Here is a 25,476-nt window from a genome sequence, read left to right on the forward strand (position 1 = left end):
TCTCCTAAAGATATTTACATTTTCTTTATTTCACGTGACACCCAAAAAAATATTGTTGTTCATGCTCCTTTTTCTTACTTTTATAAATTTTCTTTTTCCAAAAAATAAAAAACAATTACGGTCACCGTTGGCTGCCAGAATTCAAGAAAGTGACGAGCGTGGGCCCAAACTGACACATGGCCACGTCATCTGGGTACTGTTACAGGTGGCATAGCTGTAACCCCGCTCAGGTCTCCGCCTACAAGGGTCAGTTTCCATTCACTTGCCAAAGTGGGACCAATGGGGTCCATCTACGTATAACTTATTTAATATTTACTCCCTATTTACTATTTTATTTAGGGTAAAAAAAACTAATAATTCTATTACAGAGCAAATGATAAAATTACAGAGGTTGTTCCCTGAAAAAATAACAGCTTACTTTGATAAACACGTCTTAACAAGTTGCTCGTAATCCAACTCTATAAATACGCAACCTTTTCCTCGCCGAAATCTCCTCCTTCCTCTTCTGCTAATTCTTCTCTCTTTTCCATTATATTTCACGTTGCGCTTCTCTTTTCTCTTTTTCTCTTCGATTTTAGGGTTTTCTTTTTTGCAAACATTTCTCTTTGTTTATTTCTTTTCATTCCCTTCGTTGCCTTTGTTTCTGTTTCAGAGGATTTTCTTCTGTCGAATCTCGTAAGAACTGAATTTTAGAGATCAGTTCTTGTCTTGGTTTCACCTTGTCAATCAGGTTTGTTACATTAAGATTTTTTTTTTTTTTGGTTAATGCAACTGTTGTTAAATATTCCCAGTCTTTTTTTTTTTTTTTGGTTGTGTGTTTTTTCTTTTGGTAATTTAAGGATTAAGATCTCTATGTCGACGCCCATTAAGGTTTTTAACTCTTTTTGGTGAGACATGCATGTGAAATGAACTGAAAATGTATAAATAAATATATATTTATTTATATATATAACCCAGCTTTTGTTCTTCTGGGGTTGTTTTATTTTTTATTTTTGTTGAGTTTTAATTTTACATTTTACAATATACGCAGTTGTCTTTAGTTTTTTACCTGGTTTTTCTGATGAATACATTTGCGAGGTTTTCTTTCATTTTCTTTATTTTTATTAGTATTATTATATATTTTTAAATGCTGTATAGGATCTTTTATTGTTGCAGAAGCTGTATATAAGGGAAGACAATGATTTTGATGGCCCATTTCATTTTGTTTATTTTATTTGATTTAGTATAAGTTTCTCTTTTGTCGGTTGCTATCTATGAACTAGGTTAAAGGGTTTTAAACGTGTCTTAATCTCTTTCCTTTGATGTTAAATAGAAAAAATATTGTTAATGACCTGTTAATATATATATTTATATATTTATATTGCTTAATATTTGTAATTATTCTATGAGATTATGCCCAGAACGTTATTACTATTTGACTTTTTCTTGTTTAATATAAATGATGTTATATGCTGGTCATCTTTTTTCATTTTCGATTTTATTTCATGTCTATTATCTTTAATGGTGAGGGTTTAAAGTCAATGGTCGTTTTGGTACTTGCAGGATCATGTCATTGCAAGGGAGTTAATGGTCTTAGTAGTTTTTTTTATTTGTTTAATAAACTTTGATGTTGATGTATAGATTTAGATCTGCAATTTAATTGCATCCTCTCTCTATCAATGGCCCACACTTAGGTACAATATACGTGTATATGACTTGTAGGTATATATATAAAGCTTTTTTATACGTATGTGTTATGGTTGTTGTAGTTGGATATGCAAATTGGTGAGTCCTACAATTATATATTTGTCATTTCATTTATGTTTTTGTAGTATTTCTTAATTGTAGATGTATCTATCTAGACAAAGAAATGAAAATGAGGTGATACCACATGATGTAGTGGTGAAATAAGTGGGGATTATTACTTATGGGATACGATAATATTTTGCATGTCATCAAGATCTTTAAAAATAGATGGAAATTTTACGGTATACGACTTTATGATGAGAAAATTTTGTTTATAAAGTAGTAGAATTTCATCTGTTGTTGGTCAGTCTGTTAAAACAAAGGCTTACAAAAGATATCTACTGTTCTGATACCTTAGAGTTTTTATTGTTAGACTTGTTCCTTAATTTTTTATTCTGTTAGTTCACTCCTTATAGTGCCACCTTAAAGTACTATTCATTCAAGAATACTTGCATATTATCCCGAAGATTGTGATGGTTGAAGACCTGGATCAAACCAGTTTTGTATTGTTCTTTGGCATGTCACATCGGGGAAACCGAATTCTTATTTTATGTCTAGAAAGCAATGTTCTTAAGGTCCTTTTTCCTCATCGAATCACTATTTATACACATCTGTATTTATAATGCCTCTTTCTACTGTACTACTTGACTTGCAGATTTAAGCAAATTCTGAATCCATACTACTACCATCTCGAAAATCCTTGCACAAATAATGTTCTGTTACCTGCCATAAACGCGGTGTAGCTTTGGCTATGAGAAGGTAAGTCTAGTATATATGTATTTAACTTGAGAAAACAAAATTCAAATCTTAAATTTAACTTTGGTTTTACTTCTTATTTTAAATTTACTCTTTGCTGTGATCATCAGTTTTCTGGGAGCCTGCGATTGATGGACTGCTCACCCAATAGCAGTGATAAGAAAACATTGAAGAGGTGGTTTTTCATAGATAAAAGGGTTGGCTAAAAAGTTTTGAGGATTGAAGGTTCATAACTGTACAAAGCTGCAGTTATTATCAAAGATCTAGTTTAACCTGCTATAAGTGTGCTTTAAAGTGATCTGAAGCTAATGGAGTTGAAGTCCAGTCATTCATCTCCTGTCCTCACTGATCCTATTTCAATCAACAAGCCAAGACTAGGCATCCACCCCAATCTGCTGTCCTATGCACAATCAGGTGGATCTTTATCCTCTGGAAAGTGTATGACAATTCCCAGAAAGAAACCTGGAAAGCTTGATGATGTTCGGTCCAATGGTTGGCTGGATGCCATGAAATCTTCATCACCCCCTCGTAAGAAGTTAATCAAGGACTTCAATATTGAGGTTGCTGCAGATGATATTGATTTTTCTTATTGCTCCTGGATGGTATGCAAATATTTAGTTGTCAATAAATACATATGAAGCCTACTGTCATATACATTTCACTAGAAAAACTTGCCTTTTCTTATCCTCTGCTTCTCTGCTGATTATCCAGATTAAATATCCATCTGCACTTAAATCTTTTGAGAAATTTTCCAAAAATGCCAAGAACAAGAAGATAGCCGTTTTTCTAGATTATGATGGTACTCTTTCTCCCATAGTTGATGACCCAGATCGTGCCTTCATGCCTGATACTGTAAGTATGACGGTCGATTTCATTGCATGAGCATGATATTCATTCCTTGGTTGTCTTCATTTTCCTTTGATTAAAATTTAAAAGAAACAAAAATTAAAAATAGTCTTATTTTTTTTCAGATGCGTTCTGCTGTCAGGAATGTTGCAAAGTATTTCCCAACAGCAATTATTAGTGGCAGAAGTCGTGATAAGGTAGATGGTAGAGCATTTGGGAATTTTGTTGCTTTTTTATCCATTTCTTTCTGCTCGACTTATCATCTTGGCATCAATAGGGTCTGATCCACTGCATTTTTAATTTCAGGTTTACGAATTAGTAGGACTAACTGAACTTTATTATGCTGGTAGTCATGGGATGGACATTATGGGCCCTGTGAGTCATACAGAGTCTGATGACCATACAAATTTTACTAGATCAACTGACCAACAGGCAAGAGTCAATAAGACTTCGAAGAGCTCCTCTAATTTATTGTCTCCATAAAGGGGCTATCAAATAGGTTATTGAAAGTATGATTTCACTCTCAATTTCATATTAATCATTCTCTTTAATTGTATTACAGGGCAAGGAGGTAAACCTCTTCCAGCCCGCTAGAGAATTCATACCTATGATCGACGAGGTTCATAAATGTTATGTTTAGCACAGCTACCATTTATTACTTTTCTAGGTCATGTTTTAATATATAATAGTGAACACTCTTGGTTTTTGTCTAGCAGGTTTTTAAAAACCTTGTCGAGAATACTAAAGGCATAAAAGGTGCAATAGTTGAGAATCACAAGTTTTGTGCCTCTGTACATTACCGTAATGTAGAAGAGAAGGTGAGAAACAGTAGGTGCTTTACTTTCTTAACAAGCATTCAGAGTCTGAATAACTAGTTCCAACATATAAGTGGGTTTCTTTTCCTCTTTCAGAACTGGCCAACCGTCGCACAATGTGTTCATGATATTTTGAAAGACTATCCTCGTTTGCGATTAACTCATGGGCGGAAGGTATGTCCTTTTTGCTGGCAGGCTTTGAAACTATATCATCATTTGTTTGATGTGTTGTATAGTAATGTCATTACTATTTTGCCTCCTAATATGCTTATTTTCCATGTTCTTCAGGTTTTAGAGATCCGTCCAGTGATTGACTGGAATAAAGGGAAGGCAGTTGAATTCTTGCTCGAATCCCTTGGTATTTCTCTCTCTCTTTGATCACAAGAACTCCGGGTTGATATAATATGCTTTCGCTTATCAATGCAATTTATGTAAATTGATGTAGGATTAAGTGATAGAGATGATGTGCTCCCAATCTATATTGGAGATGACAAGTCTGATGAGGATGCATTCAGGGTAAGCACATCATTCAAATTGCAGTTGTTATGTTGTGCCATTTTCGAAAGTTCGAAGGATATTCTAATACCAAGTTTGAATCAGGTTTTACGGGAAGGAAGTCGGGGTTACGGGATCTTGGTGTCTTCAATGCCCAAAGAAAGCAAGGCGTTTTACTCTCTCAGGGATCCGTCAGAGGTAGAAAATCCTGCTCAATAGTTGCTCACATTTATTTGTTGCAAAACAAAGGTGTAATCATAATGCAATCTCTTCATTAGTCAAGACCCACATTAAATATGGAATTATGCGCAGGTGAAGAAATTTCTAAAGGCTTTGGTGAGATGGAAGAAGTTTGAAGAAGCTTGAAGAAAGCAGGAGCACAATAAATTTCTAGTCATTCCATTCCAGTGGCCATATTATTTTCTTTGTCAGAAATTTGAAAATATCAATTCAAAACTAAATATTTACATAAATATCTTTCCCTCGATATTGTAAATGCATTTTCCCTGGCTATTGGGGTTTATTTATATAGTTAGCTTTGAGGTCAATAATCATGTACAGTAACCAAAATATAACAAAAAAACAAACGAAAAAAACAAAAGAAAAGGCATTGAATTGTTTTAAGGACTTTGCTTTCCTACATAATAATAGAAGATAAAAAGCAGGACGGAGCATCCAACAAGAGATGCTGCCATCGAGATTCAAGCCCCATTCACAGATAACATAAAATTATCCTTTGATATTATCATCACATTCAAAGGGCAGAATAAATTCATAAATAACTTCAATGAAAGATGCACCAATCCGTTGTCGAATTCAGACACCGACCATCCGCTTGCAATAACCTATAATACATTCTAGTAAAGCCCTGAACCATTATTAAAATACCCGAAACCTATTAAATTTCACTAGACCTACCCGAAAACGAACATGGATAAACTCAAACCTCAGTTAACGAACTTCCGCCTGTTTTCCCGTTACTTCAATCTTCAGTTCTCATCTCTCTCTCACAACACGTAAAGAAAAAAAAATGTCACTCTCTTTGCAATATCCGCCTTCTTCACTTTCTCTTCTTCTTTACCAAAATCAAGATTGAGATTGGCAAATGGGTGCTCTTCTTCGGATCTACTCTTCAAGTTCAACAGATCTTTTCCAGTTATTCGTGCCTCCTCCGGCTTCTCGTTTCTCTTGACACTGGTATCTACCTCTCTTTTCCGTTTTGATGTTTTGGTTAAATGTGTTAGTGTTTTAGTTATTTCTTTGGTTTTTATTTTTTTTTTTCTGGAGGGAGATGTTTCAGGGTTGAGTACTGAATTAGATGCCGTGTCTACTTTCAGTGAGATAGTTCCTAACACTGTGATCTTTGATGATTTTGAAAAGTAAAGATTGTTTTGTTTTTGGTTTCTTTATAAAAGTTTTACTCAAAAGGTCGATTTTTTATACTAATTAATTGAAATTTATAGGTTTCCTCCAACTGCTACAACTGTTAGCTCATCACTGCTTTTGGGTATATTGAGCCTTCCTGATACCATTTTTAGAGTAAGCATTGTCATGTCAAATTGATATATATATAACAAATTAACTAGTAATTTTCGTTCTTTTTGGCTTTAGAATGCTGTGGATATAGCCTTGGCGGATTCCAGTTGTTCTAAGCTGGACAATACTGAACTGAGGTTGTCTTGTTTCTTTAACAAGGTTCGAATTCTTATACTCTGAACTATTAAGTAATAATGCATGAATTTTTGGCGTTATGCTATCAATTATTCATTTGCATTCACAAAGAAGGGAAAAAGGACTAGAATCGGATTGTTAATTTGTTTTACTTTTGGTTGTTCATCAAGTGTAGGCTTTAGAAATGTCGGTGGTGACTTGGGAAAGCTAGTTCCTGGTCGAGTTTCAACAGAAGTGGATGCACGTTTGGCTTATGACACACATGGCATTATTAGGAGGGTATTGATTTTTCTCATGTTTTCCATTTATATTTCTTGCTGATTTTTTTTTTTTTTAATTTTGTTTTATGATTGTTGTTCGGTATCTCAATCACTGCAAATTTTAGTTGTTGAAAATTGTGTGGGGTCTTATGCATAAGCATCAATGTTGAAAATTTTAATTGAATATACACATTGATGAAACGAACTATTCATTCATTGTCCCTGAATTTTTGCTTGTCTTATGTAGATTTGAGGTTCTTGTCATATTTTTTGGAATAAGAAATGTAGTGAAAGACTTGATATTGTTATACATCATTCTATTTTAAGAAGTATGGTAGTTATATGGATTTCTATGCTCCTCAATAAAACATTATTATTTATTATATAAGAGGAATGAAATTGCCCTTATATGTTAGAGTAGCTTATTCCCTTTTCTTTTTTTATTATTTCTGATGTGCTTCCTGATGCTAAAAGCTTATTGAGATATGCAGGTGCATGACTTGCTGAAGTTGTATAATGAGATTGATGTTCCTCCCGAGCGTTTATTGTTTAAAATTCCTTTAACTTGGCAAGTGAGCATCTCAATAAAATGTCTGTATACACGCTTGCAAGGATGGTAAGTCTTGATAATCTTGGACGATAAAAGCTAAATGATTCTTGCTATTGCTTGTTGGTTATAACGGAATAGAGGCCTCGAGATTGCTTGAATCTGAGGGTATACAAACACATTTGACCTTTGTTTATAGGCTTATGATTATGTTGACAATGATGTTGCTTGATTATAAATGCTATATTTTAAGAGAAAGAGTGACCTCCCTTAGCACACTTTTCTTTCATGCTTTTTTTTTTTTCTAATCATTGCTTATTCTGGCATGTTCTTCAGCTTTGCTCAGGCTGCAGCTGCAGCCCAAGCTGGTGCTTCTGTTATTCAGATATTTATTGGCCATGTTAGGCTAAAATTTTTTCCCAAAAATCTTTGGTGACTTTCTTCTGCAAACCTTGACCTTGAAACACATTTTTTCTTTCTTCAGGACTGGGCGCGCAATCATTCTGGTGACCCTGAGATTGAAGCTGCTATTCAATGAGGAGAGGATCCTGGGTTGGCTCTGGTTAGTTAAACAACTTTTGTCGTTAGAGTTTAGACTTAAATTGTTTCAGTGAGTAGCCACGTTGGTTCTGATGATTTCTGAAGTGCATTAAAGTCTATCTGTTGCTTGTGAGTTGTAACTATTAAGCATTGAAGTTTAGACTTAGCTTGTTAGGACTTTTCCAATAGAAATAAGGAAGTGTTCTTTTTACTATATTAAACTTATGATTCTAGGTGTTCCTTTTTTCCTTTTCTTTCTTTTCAGAATCCCTTGTAAGAAGTCTTGGTTATGTAGAATCCGGGATCTGCACAAATTTTGAATGACTTAGGAATAATGTCAAAGGTTCACCGTTGCACTTACCTTTTCTTTTTCTTGTCTCCTTTTTAGTAGTTCTTGTGGTACTTGTTATTGATGATTTGTAATCTATGAAAGAACATGTGACCAATAATAGGATCTTTATTTAGTATATATCATTATGTTTTTTTTTGTCTGTAATAACATATGAAGGTTTGAAATCAATGACAAAAGCTTATAACTATATTCACAAATATAGACATAAATCAAAGCTTATGGCAGCAGCAGTTCAAAACAAGCAGGATCAATTCAGTCTGCTGGGGTATCATATGGTTCAACCAATCAATCATTATCAATTTAATTGGAAATCGTTACAAATTAAGAATCAAATATTGATCTTTTTTTCTTAAACCTGTGGCATGGTTTATTTCTTTCAGGGTTGACTATATCATTGCACCCTTGAAGGTATTGCAGTCACTCAAAGAATCGATTACTGCTCCTGATGAGAAGTTATCTGTATGTTAGGAGGCTGTCTCCACAGACTGCTGCCAACCACAATTTCACCGCTGAAGATGTATTCTCTCTTTCCATTTTTTCAATTGTCAACTCAGGAAAAGCAGGGGAAAAGGAAATCAAAACTCGCTGCACATCATAATGACAAAATGCAATCTATGTGGACCAAGTGATTTCACCATAACATTGCATTCATGACCTTACAATATGAAATTTAATGACTCCTTTGATAGGTTCTAATACTATAGCAATGTGGAAACAGCCTGTATGGATATGTGCACGGCTTCAGAGTTAGGACTTTGATTTGTGCCTGTGATTACAGGTTATGAAGACTTTCCATGTCAAGAAAGTATTTGTCATTTCATTGCTAATCTGGTTATACTTGCTAATTGTGGTACCCTGTTGATAGCTTGAGTACTTCCCTCTTTATTTGAGCTTTTGAAGTGAAAGGACTAAGAGTGCTGATGAAGAAAGTCTTTAGCTATGGATCTCAACTAAAAGAAAAGAGGAAAGATAAAACCAGGAAAATTTGTTATATGATAAGATTCTCGTAGCATTCCATCTACCAATTTGGTTACTTATCATTCCTTGTGGAAAATAGAAAATAGAAACAAGTTCTTTTGTACATTCCTATCACGAATTCTTCACCATTTTCACAGCCATTCAGGGGACTGTGGCCACCGCAACCACATCAATCCTTTGCTCCTCCACAGGCTGTTTGCTGGAATTGTGGTTATGAATTAGACCATACACCTCTTTACAACTGCTACCTCGAAGCCATAGAGATTATGCAGTTGCTTTCCTCGTCGTATTCTTTTGAGAAATATTCTTCATTGTCTTCATCCATCCTATGCTCAACTAACGAGCACAAGCATGCATAACAAGGTCTTTTTGTTTATAAGCGCCAGGAATTGTTTGTTGACTGTTATTTGTCTCAATGTTCAGCTCACAAAGTGGGGCCAATTAAGCCTTGCATCAGCTATGGGACCTGCATCTGTGGAGCTTCTGGCTGCTGGACTGGATGGATTTGTCAATCAAGCAAAGCGAGTTGAGGAATTACTTGACAAGATTTGGCCACGTCCAAATGTCTAAAGTGGCTTGTCCATTTTGAAGCACATCTCACATGGCAAAAAATAAGGGGATGACACCGACTCCACTATGTTGTCAGCTATACTTTTTTTTTTATTGGTTGGCCTTTAAAGCTGATGTTAATCCTCCATGTTTTCTGTTCTCAATGAACATGATGCTGATGTTGACCCTCTGCAATTGCATAATGTGGTAATCCTTTCGCCTACTGCTCCAAAAGTGCATTCGATAGGATGGCAAAGTGTTCCTTTTTACTACAATACTGTTAGTTAGTCAGTGTTATTTTTCTAAGATCAAATGAGGATATAATTATCGAGATAACTTTATTATTAAGTTGATCTTATCATTTATGATTTAAAATTATTTTATTTAATTAATAATCATAAATTTTTAATAATTAAAATTATTTTATTTGATATTATTAAAAATTAAATATTTTTTGTTTAAAAGTATGAAACTGGCCATATATATTGTAATAATTATATAAATTAATAATTTTAATATTATTTAAAAATAATAATTTATAAAATTTAGTAATATTTTATTTATTCTATAATAAAATATAATTAAATTATTAAATTAATTTTTATAATAAATTATGTAAAAGATATTTAAATTAGAAAATAAAAGAAATCTATTAAATTCATAATAAAAGAAAAAAGAAAAATAAATTATATATAAAATATTAAAAATAAAAAATTTATTTTAACATTTATTACAATAAATATTAATTCCAAAATATAAATAATTATAAATAAAATAATTATAATTTTAAGAAAAAATAAAATTTTAATTCATATATTAAATAAATAATATTAATTATTATTAATTTTATTCGTAATTTTATCTCTATAATGAAATTTTTACCTGTTTTTTTTAAATTAAATAACTATCTAAAGTAATGATTCGATTATTTTTAATGATTCAATATCATTATTATATAAAATCATCAAAAATTTATCAAATATAATAATATAATTATCATATATAAATTATTATAAATTTTAAAATAATTATTTTATATCAAACATTGTCTTATATTTATCCTATTATTATTTTGTTTCGAAGAACCTAGCCATTGAGTTCTGCTTATCGCCAGGTGCTCGAATCTCTACATATATATATATAGTATAGTATAAAGTAGGCTACAGCTAGTCCATTTTTCTTGTTTGATTTCATTTGGGTACCAACTTTGTTCACCCTTAGTTTAACATAGCCCACGTTTAAAGCTGCTAACCAATGACATTCAAGCCCAAGAATTTGACAGCCTGCACGGAATTGGAAAGTCCATTGCCTAGAGTGCTAGAGCCCAGAAGGCTAAAACCTTGCTGCAGCCTGCTGCCTGCAGGTGGAGCTTACACAGGTAGCCAACTCCCTCGTTTGACTTTTCCGTTTTGGTAAGAATGAATAATAACCACAAAATCAATATTAGGATTTAGAAGCGGACGTGTCTTACTCGAAAAAGTTTCTCCTGCTGAAATCTTCATCGAAAAGCCTGGTATATATCTTAACCAAAAATAAACATCTTAACCTCAATAATTCATCTCCCCACCAATGACAACGGTACATATGTAATTATATGGTGGCAAAATCCTCAGGTCTCTCCGGCCTACCAATCATGCACTATTTCAATAATGGTGGAGAATTATTACTGCTAGAACTAAGCCCTTGATTGCTACCCTCCACTCGATTCCATTGGCCTACGTTTTATTACGAATTGGTGATCTAAACTTTTCAATAAAATTAAAAAATAAGCAATCAACCCCTCTTTCCTCGGAAGCTGAATGCCTGTGGAAACAAGCAGGACCGGTTCAATTTTTTTTAAAAAAATGAGGAACATGGGTTCTGGATCAGCTTGTTTGTTTTTGTTTGAGGTTGGTTTTGTATTGATGGCTTTGTTTTTATCTAAATAAAAACGATGAGAAGTAAATGGGAAAAGACCAATCACGATCAAACACTGAAATTATTTGCATGTGGCTAAGAACCAACTGGTCCAATAATTTATGTGAGAGATGATTAATTATTAAAGAAACTGGTGGCCCTGGACGAGCCATCTGTTTCCCAATCCTAATCAGCGCTTAGTCATTTAATTCTAGTTTAATTGAATAATTGCCGAACCAAGACTAGGTCTTGCTTCAACTTAATCTAAATACCTAACAAATCTATGCTAAATTCTTCGTTAAAATACTCACAATCATGTCCTTTTGTCTTGGTGGCATCATTGTCTGTCTATCGTTTATAATTGTGGAAAGTCAATTATCAAATTAATTAGTTAATTTCATTTCTTTCATTTTTAGGATAATTTGAGTGAAACATACTTTCATGACGTATTGTAATCAATCTGAGTTTTTTTTTTTTTTTTTTTTTAAAGATTGTGTGATTAATATTAATGAAAGGAAACATGATTTAAAACCAAGAGGATAAGCCGATAACAAGAACAGTTCCACATTCAAGACAACAGTGGGTAAGCAGGACATATCCACAATTACTTTATCTTCTTATTAGAATGTGAACCTTTTTTTTAATCAAAATTTAACTGTTTGACACGTTTTTGTGATGTCAGGTACTTCGGGTCCTAAAGAGTACAGCATACCAAATATAAACGGAGATGTGAGTTTTTTATAATAGGATGCTTAATTATTATAAAAATCGATATTTAATAAATTTAAAATATAAATATAAATATTTTTTATTTTTTAATGATTTTTTTGTAAAAAAAACAAATTAAAGGTATCAATGATTGTTAATAACCTTTAATAATTCTACTAGGGTTTAATCGCATCCAATGTGTAATTACCTTTTCCCATTCAAGTTTTTGCCTTGCCGTCGCTTATATCCCCAAGGCCAAGGCTCCAATGAATATTTCGTATCAGTTCACAAAATAATACTTTTCTACATTATTGATGCGCAATTATTGGCAAAAAGCCAAATCTTCTAATTTTCGATAGAATGCCGATCGAACAAGTAATTATTAAAAAAGCGTTTCCTTTGTGAATCATAAACTCAAAGCGAATCATTCCCCTCTGAACTCTGACGCAATATACATCAGACTTGTCCAACTTGTGTCTTGTCTACAACTATTGCCTGGTTCATAATAGGATGATCTCATTGTTTATTTATATAGTTAATAAATAGCAGCCAATAAATATGGCAGTTACACCTGTCTAGTTTCCGACAAATCAAGTCAGATTTTTGGTAAATTTTCCTTTTTTTTTTTTTTTTCCTTTCCTAGTCCCAGTCAATCAGGAAACCACCCACCCCGTTCGCCCGGGAAGCACTGCCCATATTTATATATGGCAATGAGAACTAGGCGAAACATAGGACTCTCTTCTCTCTTTGTATCAATGTATTAGGCAGTTTTGTTCTCTCTTTTTGTTTTCTTTATCCGTTTTTATCCAACTTACAAGCAATGGTGGATACAAATCCATTCCTTCAAGCCTCCGTCTCTGACGGGTCTGATCCAATAGGGCCTCAGGTAACTCGACGGAAACCCATCAAAGAGCAGCTTTCAATTTTTTTTGGGTTGTTAGCTGTTGGCTTGTGTGTGGCATTCTTGATAGGAAACAATATTTCAGATAATGCTCATGAACATGAAAACGAATGCGGTTCATTGGCTTCATTGAACTCTATGAAACCTGAACTTTTGCGGCCGGTGTCACGTGGCCCGGCTGCCGGTGTATCAGAGAAATCAAACCGGCTTTTTGCCAAGGTTGACGGGACATTTCCGGCGTATCCATGGAACAATAGCATGTTGTCATGGCAAAGAACAGCTTTTCACTTTCAACCTGAAAAGAATTGGATGAATGGTGAGGAAAAAAAGATTCCTTCCTTACATATGATGTGCTGATTTTTACATATCTAATATCTTAAATTTTTTTTGTATGGCTGGGCGCTTTTACATTGTTGCTGGAATCTGGTTCGTTCTGCTTCAGATCCTAATGGTAAGGCCCAATTTTTTACTTACTGCACATCTCTATATATGATTTTGTACCTCCAAATTTGTTGTACATATACCTAAAGCCTTCACGATGTCTTTTCTGTTGAGGCTAAAAGAAGGGCATTTTAGGGGTCTCAGCCGTTTTTTTATCCAAAAAGAACTTTTTGCCGCCAGTTGATTAATAGTAGTAGTATCTGACTGATTAGGAAATTAATTGAAAAATAAAGATTGATGATTAGTCAAAATCAGATTCGAAAATATTCTCAATAATTCTTAGTTGAAATATGGACCCACCCTTTTTATGAATTTTTTTTTTTCATTTAATACATTTGTTACGAATATATTATAAGAATTGTCTTATTTATATACAAAGGACAAAAAATATACCATGGTATTAAAATTTTATTATTTCTAACATTTGATTGCTAAATATAACAGGTCCATTGTTCTACAAGGGATGGTATCATTTCTTCTACCAATACAACCCTAATGCCGCCGTGTGGGGTGACATAGTTTGGGGTCATGCTGTATCCAAGGACTTGATCCATTGGCTTCACCTCCCATTGGCAATGGTTGCTGACCAGTGGTACGATAAAAATGGTGTCTGGACTGGTTCTGCCACAATTCTCCATGATGGGAAAATTATTATGCTATACACAGGATCCACTGCGGAGGCTGTTCAGGTTCAAAACCTTGCTTATCCTGCTGACCACTCTGACCCTCTGCTCATCCATTGGGTCAAGTACCCAGGGAACCCTGTTCTAGTTCCACCCCCGGGCATAGATAACAAGGATTTCCGTGATCCAACTACCGCTTGGTTAACCTCTGAAGGGAAATGGCGCGTTACCATAGGGTCCAAGATAAATAAAACTGGCATAGCTTTGATATATGATACTAAGGACTTCATAAACTATGAGATGTTAGATGGGTTACTTCATGCTGTGCCCGGTACCGGCATGTGGGAGTGTGTGGACTTCTTCCCTGTTTCAGAAACAGAAGAAAATGGCTTGGACACATCCATTAATGGACCTGGAGTGAAGCATGTGGTCAAGGTAAGCTTGGATGATGAAAGGCATGATTACTATGCCATTGGGACTTACCTTGAGAAGAATGGTACATGGATTCCTGACCAACCTGAAATCGATGTTGGCATTGGAATAAGGTATGATTATGGAATATTCTATGCTGCCAAGACTTTCTATGATCAGAATAAAAAGAGAAGAGTGTTGTGGGGTTGGATTGGAGAATCTGATAGTGAAGCAGCAGATACGCAAAAAGGATGGGCATCTCTTCAGGTAATTTTTCTGTTTCTTGGTCCATAAGCATTAGTTGAAAGTCAGAATTCTTCAGTTTCTTAAACGTGTTTCTGATTTGCTATTTTACATGCAGAGCATCCCAAGGACAATTTTGTTTGACCAAAAGACGGGTACTAATTTGCTTCAATGGCCAGTGGAAGAAATAGAGAGTTTAAGGTTGAAGAGGAACGAATTTAACCAGGTGAAAGTCCAGGCAGGATCAGTTGTTCCTTTAAATGTTGCTTCAGCCACCCAGGTTTGTCTTTACTTTTATAACATGTATGTCATTGAGAATTTGTAGACCGAGATCCTGTTAGCTGACAAGGAGATGCCTGGTCATGTGACAGTTGGATATCATAGCCGAGTTTGAGATTGATAAAGAGGCTTTGGAGAGAGCAACTGGGTCCAATGTAACATTCAGCTGTAGAACCAGTGGTGGAGCTGCAGAACGTGGGGCACTGGGACCATTTGGTCTGTTGGTGCTTGCAGATGAGAGATTCTGTGAGCGGACTCCTGTCTACTTCTACATTGCCAAAGGATCCAATGGCAATCTCAAGACTTTCTTCTGCAATGATCAATCTCGGTATGTATAAACCTCAGCTGTTCTCTCTTAACTTGAGCCAGTTTTTCAGATAGCTTGGAGCCTAGGACTTAACCATTTTCTGTTCTTTCAGATCATCTGCAGCATCTGATGTTGATAAACAAATTTATGGGAACTTCGTTCCAGTACTAAAAGATGAAACCTTATCCCTCAGAATATTGGTGAGTTTAACTTGTTTCCTCCTCCTATTGCTGTATGAATGTGAATAAATAAATTGCCTGACTATGAGAATCAATAAACATGAAAATTTATTGTTTTCCAGGTTGATCATTCGATAATCGAAAGCTTTGCTCAAGGTGGGAGGACAGTCATCACATCTCGGGTTTATCCGACAAGAGCAATCTATGGAGCCGCTAAAGTGTTTTTATTCAACAATGCTACTGAAGCCAGTGTTACCGCCTCACTTAAGATTTGGGAAATGAACTCTGCATTCATTCGGTCCTATCCACGTGATCAGAAGTTCTAAAGGACCAAAAAGAAATGATTAGTCCGAACATCACCATTCATTAATTCTTCTACCTATTCAACCAAATCATCTCCTTGATGGGAAATAGAATGGAATTAGATCTAGTTAGGGAAGAGTTAAAACGAAACGAATGTGCAAACATACATTTGTAACTGCAGAGAGAACCTGAGTGGAGTATCTTTTTTTTTATTTTATATTTTGTGAATCATTAACCTGAAGTATGAGCTGCATCTGCAGGTGCACATTGATGAATGTTGTGAATATCCCATTGTTTTCTGTTTTTTTTTTTTTTTTTAAGATTATAAAAGAGGAAATTATTTTCTGCATATTTGGTTCCATTATTGTGAAAGATTATTTCAGTTTGGATAAAAAAAAAAAAGGGATTTGAAGTTCCTTGTATTTGTAACAAAATGAATTCCAAATTTAAGCCCCCCAAGAGAGATGATTGTTCTGGCCGAAAAAGAAAAAGGGGTTATGTCACTTACATTTCTTTTAGACGGGCGCCTTTAATACACATTTGTCTTATGAGGGCAAAGCCTTAAATGATTGGGCTTAAGAAATTTTTTAAAGGGCAGAAGTCATGAAACAGAGACACCAATTGAAGCCTCTGCCATGGGCTAGCCAGCAAAGCATCAAATTTTTTGGGGCTGGATTGGGCTAAGAATTGACAGCCACCTCAAAGTGAGAGATCCAGCCCATTTCATTCTCCACGAGTCCATTGCTAACTATATTTTAAGCCATATTTATTTATGAGAATTATTTAATTTATTAATAATAATTTTTTAGATTTTAGCAACAGAGTTAATAAGGCACACATATTTTTTAGTACATATTAAAAAATAAAAAATTTAATTTTGATATATAGGTTTTTTTTTTAAATTTTGAGAAGCTAAATTTTTTGTTCTTTTTACAAAAATTATATTCTTTCTTTTAAGACAATGAAAACCCAAATAAAAGGAAATAAAGTTAAACAACAAATTTACATAAATTATAACTAGCTAGCACTAAAATTAAAATAAATGACATGCTTTTTTCCAATAAAAGTTTTCATGTATTCGAGTAAACCATCATTATATCTGAAGCTTTGCATATCCGCTTGAATCATAAATTCATTTTAATTGCATTTTTTAATCCAGTTTAAATTATGATGTTGAACATAAAATAATAAAGAAATTATAGCTTTAGAGGCTAGCAAGAATCATGTCTTCATTGTCCATACCATGACTTTAATTATGGTGGAGTCAATAGCTGCTGGAATTGCGGAAGCTTTGCTTGTTTTTCAAGCAAGGGCTCATGCTCATGTATGCTTTTACAACTCATTTTTCTAATAAAGTACTCAATCAATCAAACCATCTTTTTTTTTTTTTTTGGGGGGGGGGGGACTGCTATTTCTTCAGGATTGCTATTTCTTCATTTGAGTTCAAATCAAAATTGATTGATTATATAATTTTATAGGTAAATGACTTAGAACTAAATTAAAGCATATGAACAATACTCCCAAGCAGAAGGTTTCTTTGTGTGTTTGAAAATATATATCGTTTTATATTAGTATGTTTTTATCTTAAATTTTATTCACTTATTGTGCCACAACAAGTTTTTTTTTTTTTTAAGTGATCTTCTAACTTTCACACATTTTCAATTGATATTTAATATGAGAAAATTATATGAATTAAATTTATTTAAATTATTGTATAAAGATTATATTCTAATTTTCATCTAAATATATGAATTGATTTCATAATTTGAGTACAAAATTAAAATTTTCTAAAAGTTTGTAATTTATCTCTCTGTTTAATCTCATACACGTTAAATCAGTCTGGATCAAGAAAAGAGTTATTTTATTAGCAGGGCTATCCTATTATTAAAATTGATTTTTATGATCTTAATCAATAAAAAATAAAAACAAAGAAAATAATATAGTATTATTCCGTCTGCCTTGATGCCATTGGATACTGTCTTTGCGACGCCGATAAAGCATAGGAACAACAGTCAACAATCACCTTAACTACTCCTCTTCATGGTATTTGGCATCTCGAGGTAAAATGTTGAACTACTACTCCCCCACCGGCCATTGCCATCTGCCCTGTTCAGACACGTTAAGATTACGTTTAAGTTTTATCGCATTTTTTGTCGCACTTTAATTTTATATTGAGATATTTTAAAATTTTATTATAATATATAAATTTAAATTTATAAAATATTTTTTAAAAAATAAATATAAAATTTTAAAATTAAAATAGATAATATTTTATAAATCAAGTATAAATTTTTTTAAATAATATCAAAATAATTATCAATCAAATAAAAATTAAGTGTTATATTATGATAATTAGATAAGAATTAAATGTTATATTATAAAAATTATATTTAAAATCTTACGATAGTTAAATGCTACATAATAAGAGCCCTATTTAGAATGTCAATGTTTGATGTAATTTTAAAATCTATTTTATATTGAATTTATCTAATATTTAGTGTGATTTGGTAGAATTTATATATTTCGTGTTAAATTTAACAAGAACATTAAGTTTTAATGAAAAAATTTATAATATTTTTAATCTCATTTCGAAATATTTCAAAAATCAATATGATATATAAATTGATATTTAATCTTAAATCTATGAGATATTTTTTTAAAATAAAATTACGAGACATTCATATAAAAAAAAACAATACTTCATAATTAGATATAAATTTTCATATTTTTAATACAACGTGATCGAGTTTATTATATCATTAGTGAATTTAAATGTTAATTTTAATAAAATGAATTCGATATAAAATTTTTATTAAATTATTTAATCATAATTATAATAAATTTTTTAATTACAATTATAATAAATTTCATCGTTATTTTTAATTTCGTTAAAATCAATTTTAAGGATGATCCAAATATAACCCTAAACATTTGAAAAAAAGCATACGATGTGGCTGCAATGGCAGCAAAACACAAGAGGCAGTTGGTTTCATGTGTTTGCTTTTTTTTAACCAACCGTCAAACCGAAATATCATGCGGATATTAGGGAAGAAGAAGGCAGCTGCGATTTCTAACAAACGAAAAGCAATTGATTTCATGGGAGGGGGGGTCCACATGCGATCGTGTGCTGGCAATCATGTGGCCCTTTCGGAGGATATGGGCGTTAGTCCCAGCATTTACCATCGGACGACATACGTCAATGTTAGCAACGCGTCAGCGTTAACCCCATGTGGACTGTGGGCCGTGTCTGTGTTAGTATTGCATGTTTGTACAAAAAACCACACATTTTGACATTTTCCACTTCTATGTAACTGTGAACTGCCTACTCCTCTCTTTCTCTCTCCAAAAACTTCTCTTTTTCTCTCTCCTTCTCTTATGAATGATGACCGGTGACGGATAAATCAAACGCTTTTTGGTCCCATTCAAAGTTCAACTTTTTTTTTTTGTCACTTGAAAAAACAACTCATAAAGCAAAATTTATAGCCGTTTCTATTCTCTCATTTCTCAAAGTTTCTGTCCTTAGAGCCTCTGGTTTCTTCTTTTCTTTTGACTACCAGATAAGGTAAAGTCTCAGCAAAGTTTTAACAAAGATTTCCCTCTAAAAATTTTCCAGTACAAACCCAAAAAGAGATTTTTTTTTAACCCTTTTTTCTTGAAGAATGGCTTTGAGTAGGTTCTGGGATCTGTTTCTCATCCACATTGCTCTGCTTTTGGCCTCGTGTTTTGCTGAGGATCCGTTTGTTTTCTATGATTTCGAAGTCTCTTACATCACTGCTTCTCCTTTGGGTGTTCCCCAACAGGTCTGCTCTTTTACTACATCTCTTTCTTCTGCTATCTACTTCCTCTTACTACTATTTTCAGTACCATTTTTTCATGTGGTTCTGCATAACTTTCATAACTGAGAAATGGGTTGCCTTTACATTGCTTAAAGTTTCGACTTTTAGCTTCAGATCTAGAAAAAAAAATGTAACTCCTTTTTACTTGTATTTTGCTTAGTGTTTGAGAGTTAAGTGAGCTTTGGAGTAATGTTGTGGAGCTATTTAAGTTCTATTAATTGTTTCTGTATCTGCATTACTTTGTAGGTTATTGCTATAAATAACAAGTTTCCTGGCCCTACTATCAATGCAACTACTAATAACAATGTCGTTGTCAATGTTCGAAACAAATTGGACGAGAGTTTACTTATCCATTGGTAGGATCTTACTTAATTTGCAGTAATCTTTGTTAAGTTAAATCAAAGTACAAAGATAGACGGAGCAATTGACTGTTTGGTTTTATGTTGGGTGAGATAGGTCTGGGATTCAACAGAGGCGTAGTTCATGGCAAGATGGGCTTCCTGGCACTAATTGTCCTATTCCTGCTAAGTGGAACTGGACTTACCAGTTTCAGGTTAAGGACCAAATTGGGAGTTTCTTCTACTTCCCATCACTACACTTCCAGAGAGCGGCTGGTGGTTTTGGCGGCTTTATTATAAACAATAGAGCTATTATTCCTATTCCTTTTGACACCCCTGATGGGGACATTACCATTTTGATTGGTGATTGGTACACACGCAACCACACGGTTAGTCCTTTGTTAAGTTACTGGATATATAGTTTTTTTTTTTTTTTTTATCTCTTTAAGGTTGGATTTGGGGTGTAGGATACAATGTGTCTAATGATGACACCTTGTTTTGGATTCTAGGCTTTGAGAAAGGCACTTGATGCTGGAAAAGATTTAGGGATGCCGGATGGAGTTCTTATTAATGGCAAAGGCCCTTACCGATATAATGATACTCTTGTACCTGATGGCATTGATTATGAAACAATTAACGTCCACCCAGGTGATTATTTCATGCAAGTAATTGTTTACTTATAATTTGCTAACTGCTACTCATTCATAAATCTGTCAGCTCAACTGCTTGTGTAATTACAGGTTGTTTTAGTGACTGAAAAATGGAATTAATTCCGGGAGTGAGAATTTAGAAGTAATTACCATGTATATATTATAGTGCAGTTGTATTTTAGATTTTTCCAAGTAATGCATGTACTGAACTTTAATTGCGGGGTGGAGCTTTGCATCTGGCATGCTACCTTCCACGTTGGGAATATTCAGTTATTCATTCTCAAATTATACTAATAGTTTCCAAGTTATTATTATTATTATTATTATTTTTTTTTTTGGATAAATAGTTCCCAAGTTATTATTAGCAATAACTTCATGTAATATTAATGGTAAATTTTGGAGCAGCACTACTGGCCTTTCAATTTCTGGTGTGCATCTGTTGATGACAGCATAAAGACATGTTGACCCATAAATTTTGTACGTTGGACTGCCAGTTAAATGCATACATACATATGACTAGTTGGAATTAGTTATTACCTTTTATGTTATGGTGAGTTTTTCAAGCTCCCAAATGACAACATTACTTTATTATGTTGGGCAGGGAAAACTTACCGCCTTCGAGTGCACAATGTGGGAATATCAACCTCCTTGAATTTCAGGATTCAGAGCCATAATTTGCTTCTTGCGGAGACCGAGGGATCATATACAGTGCAGCAGAACTACACTAGCTTAGACATACACGTAGGACAGTCTTATTCTTTTCTGCTAACCACAGATCAGAATGCAAGCACTGATTACTACATTGTAGCAAGTGCCAGGTTTGTAAATGAATCACAGTGGAAACGAGTTACTGGTGTTGCCATTTTGCATTATTCAAATTCAAAAGGAAAGGCATCTGGTCCCCTCCCTGATCCACCACAGGATGAATATGACAAAACCTTTTCGATGAACCAAGCTAGATCTATCAGGTTGGTTTTCATTGTGGTTCAACTGCGCAAGCACATTTTTCTCACACATTGGATTTTTTGCTTGTACGAGTATCTTGTTTTTGGTGATACTCATTGAGACTTTAAACAATGTGATAAGTTCACTTAGTAATAAAGCAAAAACCTGTAAATTAGGTGAGGAATACCTTTTATGTCTAGTACTGCATTATGATGAAGAGGAAAGTCTATATCGCAGGCGTGAAATCATTTAGAAGAGGAAAATTGTCATGGAATTCTGAATTATTTTGAAGAATATGTGTACTTTTAGTATTATTTTAGTTGTCAGTTGTCTTCAAATGTTAAAAAGAAATTATCTGAATACTTTAGTTGGTTGTGCATTCTTACTTTCTGTGCTTAAATTATGCAGATGGAATGTATCTGCCAGTGGTGCTCGCCCTAACCCACAGGGATCTTTTAGATATGGTTCAATCAATGTGACTGAAATTTTTGTTTTGAAAAACAAGTCACCAGTGACTATTGATGGGAAAAGACGAATGACACTTAGCGGGTTATCATTTGTAAATCCTGCTACACCAATCCGGCTTGCTGACCAGTTCAAAGTTAAGGGAGTATATAAGCTTGATTTTCCCAGTAGACCACTTACAGGTCCATCTAAAATGGAAACATCAGTAATTAATGGAACATATAAGGGATTTATGGAAGTCATCCTACAGAACAATGACACCAAGATGCAGACTTATCACATGAGTGGATACGCATTTTTCGTTGTTGGGTAGGAATTTGTTTCCTTTAAACATCACCACGTATAAACATATCCTTATGAACTATGATTTTAGCACAAACTCTTCAATTATCTTGTTGTAGAATGGATTATGGTGAGTGGTCAGAGAATAGCAGGGGCACATATAACAAGTGGGATGGCATTGCCCGCACCACAGCACAGGTAGGTCATTGGAGACTTGTGTTTTTAGTTTTGTTATACTTCCTTCTAAAGTTTTGGCAAGTTAGCATTATTTTGTTTTGACTTGATATTTTCTAATAAAACAAAGCTGTTTCAATGATTAGAGTCCATATACAAATGTTAGATTAATATTTTAGGTAATTATAACGTATGGGAGACATCCTAGTTTGCACTGATAGTATGCTTTTGAACTGGTTCATTTTGATGCTTCCCTTGTGAATTTCAGGAGGAAACATGTTTTTTGTCATTTACACAATATTTTAGCTTGAACTAATGCTTTTGCTTTCTTTTCCCTGCTTTTATGGTTTTAGCATTTGCAAATTCGTTTTTGGTATCTCTTTGCTGTGATGTTGTGCCTTGCTTCTCATGATGTTGGATATAAACAATGCAAGCGGGATATATCAAGTTGTTATTTGCCATTTTTGGGTAGCTTTAATTTCTGGGTTCATTTATAAATGATTATGTTCACCGTGGTTTGTGGTAACATTTATGCATTAAGCATTAAACTTTAGTATATTAGTCTTGGACTTGCCACCAAAAATCCTACTGAGTTCCCTCGTTAGATGAAACTCACGAAGTACCTGATTCTTTTGTCAAGAAGGCTCAAATGTAATCTCTCTGTCTCTGTAGGTTTATCCTGGTGCATGGACAGCAATCTTGATATCACTTGACAATGTTGGAGTCTGGAATCTTAGAACAGAAAACCTCGACTCGTGGTATCTTGGCCAAGAAACATATGTCAGGATTGTCAATCCAGAGGCTACAAACAAAACTGAATTGCCTATGCCAGACAATGCCCTCTATTGTGGTGCTCTCAGCAAATTACAGAAGTATGCAAAACGAGTCATTTTACATGGAAGTTTCCGTCTTAAGTTTGCTCTAAAAATTGATTATGGCTAGTTCTGATTATACTTGGTTTCTTTTTCAGGCCGCAGGATATCTCTTTGGCAACATCAATCACAGGCAGTAAATCAAAACTGTTCTTCACAGTGCTGATGATTGTCTCTGCACTATTTCTTCTTTCACGCTAGGGGTTTTCTTTTGGGGTGTCTGTGCTTGTCAGAAACTAGCTTCTCATAAGGTTTGTGGTTGTGTGTTTAGGTGTGTAAGTGTAGTCTTGTGGATATGAATTTTTGGGTGATTTTGACATGAATTTTTTTTTTTGTTTACAATGTTGTTAATGCTGCCGGGGTTCCTTGTTTAATTTATTGGGAACATCATTCTTTTAAAACCTATAATTTATGTACCGATGACAATTCATTAATTTTCAATACAGTTTAACCTCGTGTCTAGATTTATGTGTACTTTCATGCTCTATATCTGCCTTGTTTCACACACTTTGCTTAAATTCATCAACACGCGCACACATATACGCATGTATATGCATATATATATTGTATATATGTTTGTGAATGGATGGGTGCGTAATGCATTATGAACTTGCACATTTGATGCCCCTTTCTAATGTAAGTGATCATTGTCCATCATTATAGTCATTCATTTGAGGTTTTATATACAGGTCAACATTGCTATTTCAGACAGAACATATGTTAAAAATTTGTTGTGCAGAACATACATTATGACTAGTGAAGTAGTTGTTTAGGGTTTAATTCTTTACTTTTGGCCTTGTCTAAATGTGCCTGTCCCTCTTCCACCCAAAAGAAAAAGCTGTAGCAATGATGCAATATGTACGCTTGAGTGGTTGTTTTATGAGATGGAATGAAAATGGTAAATCAACACGCGTGATTTTAAACTTGAGAGTGACACCACGAAAATAAAAAGTTATGCTTGTCCCATTTTTAGGGTCCATCTGTGGTAGAAGATCACGAGTCTAGCTGGAAATCATGCTTCCATCAGGTTTATATGGTTTCTTTCCCCATGCTTTACTTTGCCAAGCCAGCTCGATTGCCCATATGCCCTTCTGGAGATTGAGACTGAAGGGCAATCCTGGTCCAGTGTTCTGTCAAATAGAAACATCAAATGCTGCACAATCCTTTTTAATAGACATTTGCAGTAAATTGGAATTACGGTGGCAACGGTCAGGTTGGAACGGATTTTTGCTCGCCTTGAATTCGATCTGATTTTTACATTCGTCAAATTTGAATTCAACTTGACCCCGATCCACTTTTTTTTTTTTTTCAATACCCGAATTCGATCCGACTTAAAATTAACAAAATTTTATTTTTAAAATATAAAATATTATTTTTTAAATATAAATATTTAAATATATAATTATATAAATATATAAATAAAAAATTAATTTAAAAATTATTTTTTATATAATATCGGATCGAGTTAAGTTTGTTTAAAATTCGAACTCGACATTTCTTTAATGTTATTCGACACATTTGATCCGAAATCCGATTTCAAAAAAAAAAAAAAAATCGATTTTATAAGATCGGGTCGAGTCGAAACCCACCAGGGATAGGTTGGGTTGCCCACCCTAAATTGGATCCATCAAAACAACAATCAATATTCTCCAGCCGCCATAGATCCAGGCTCCCTTCAGAATAAGAAAATCCTAATATCATTGATTATTTAAAAGAAAGTATACTCTCCAGTAGTTGACATGGACTCTTCTTTTTGTATGCTCCAATCCATCCTTCCTATATGCTCTCTAAAAAGCTGGATATGGGAACTGCTGGCCTACCGGGGTTATGTTGGAGTTGAAAGGCTGCATTTTCATGCCATTTGGTATCTGCTTTTGTAGGGCAAGTGGGAGGGAGGAACAACATGGAACGAAATACCCCTTTACAAAGTAAACTTTGAGACTCTGGGTGGAGAGCCATTGTCCATGGTCCACAGTGTTGCTATCATGTTTAAGACTTTGGAGAATCAAACTACTCTTCCTCATAATGGGCGCATCCTATGCATTATTTCAACTTTACAACTCACGCTTAACTGATTACAGTAAGATCC

The 25,476-nt window shown here is 34.0% G+C and overlaps 3 protein-coding genes and 1 pseudogene across 8 annotated transcripts; all 4 read left to right on the forward strand.

The window, feature by feature from the left end:
* Positions 1–467: 467 nt before the first annotated feature.
* LOC111305563 (putative trehalose-phosphate phosphatase F) lies at positions 468–5,185 on the forward strand. 4 transcript variants are annotated; one of them, XM_089765432.1, is made up of 14 exons: positions 468–540; positions 653–730; positions 2,381–2,484; positions 2,592–3,083; positions 3,193–3,333; positions 3,453–3,524; positions 3,634–3,759; positions 3,890–3,946; positions 4,044–4,145; positions 4,239–4,316; positions 4,431–4,500; positions 4,588–4,658; positions 4,743–4,835; positions 4,950–5,185. In XM_089765432.1, exons 4-14 carry the CDS (start codon positions 2,790–2,792, stop codon positions 5,001–5,003), a joined length of 1,158 nt encoding a protein of 385 aa, XP_089621558.1. In that variant the 5' UTR covers positions 468–540; positions 653–730; positions 2,381–2,484; positions 2,592–2,789; the 3' UTR covers positions 5,004–5,185. The 4 variants fall into 4 exon arrangements, with proteins under 4 accessions (XP_089621558.1, XP_022759006.2, XP_022758981.2 ...); XM_022903246.2 differs by having other exon boundaries at positions 484–730; XM_089765433.1 differs by lacking the exons at positions 468–540; positions 653–730 and adding an exon at positions 1,602–1,673.
* A 100-nt stretch (positions 5,186–5,285) lies between these two features.
* On the forward strand, positions 5,286–9,729 carry LOC111305601 (uncharacterized; annotated as a pseudogene). Its single transcript, XR_016344986.1, has 12 exons — positions 5,286–5,834; positions 5,938–6,016; positions 6,101–6,176; positions 6,249–6,361; positions 6,491–6,587; positions 7,060–7,140; positions 7,250–7,314; positions 7,452–7,520; positions 7,599–7,681; positions 8,164–8,272; positions 8,388–8,524; positions 9,409–9,729. The product of XR_016344986.1 is annotated as an uncharacterized LOC111305601 (transcript).
* A 2,691-nt stretch (positions 9,730–12,420) lies between these two features.
* On the forward strand, positions 12,421–16,174 carry LOC111315328 (acid beta-fructofuranosidase 2, vacuolar-like). 2 transcript variants are annotated; one of them, XM_089765429.1, is made up of 6 exons: positions 12,421–13,355; positions 13,925–14,781; positions 14,876–15,037; positions 15,129–15,364; positions 15,456–15,543; positions 15,645–16,174. In XM_089765429.1, the coding sequence occupies exons 1-6, from the start codon at positions 12,959–12,961 to the stop codon at positions 15,846–15,848; spliced, it is 1,944 nt and encodes a 647-aa protein (XP_089621555.1). In that variant the 5' UTR covers positions 12,421–12,958; the 3' UTR covers positions 15,849–16,174. The 2 variants fall into 2 exon arrangements, with proteins under 2 accessions (XP_089621555.1, XP_089621556.1); XM_089765430.1 differs by having other exon boundaries at positions 12,866–13,490.
* Positions 16,175–19,137: 2,963 nt separating this feature from the next.
* On the forward strand, positions 19,138–23,872 carry LOC111305608 (monocopper oxidase-like protein SKU5). The gene is made up of 10 exons (XM_089765431.1): positions 19,138–19,387; positions 19,484–19,625; positions 19,908–20,017; positions 20,118–20,388; positions 20,509–20,647; positions 21,251–21,617; positions 22,003–22,368; positions 22,461–22,539; positions 23,188–23,387; positions 23,486–23,872. The coding sequence occupies exons 2-10, from the start codon at positions 19,485–19,487 to the stop codon at positions 23,586–23,588; spliced, it is 1,776 nt and encodes a 591-aa protein (XP_089621557.1). The 5' UTR covers positions 19,138–19,387; position 19,484; the 3' UTR covers positions 23,589–23,872.
* Positions 23,873–25,476: the final 1,604 nt, after the last annotated feature.

This window comes from Durio zibethinus, chromosome 9 (genome assembly GCF_047325235.1).
Source record: "Durio zibethinus cultivar Kanyao isolate XHJ-2024 chromosome 9, ASM4732523v1, whole genome shotgun sequence".
NCBI classification, from domain to species: domain Eukaryota; kingdom Viridiplantae; phylum Streptophyta; class Magnoliopsida; order Malvales; family Malvaceae; genus Durio; species Durio zibethinus.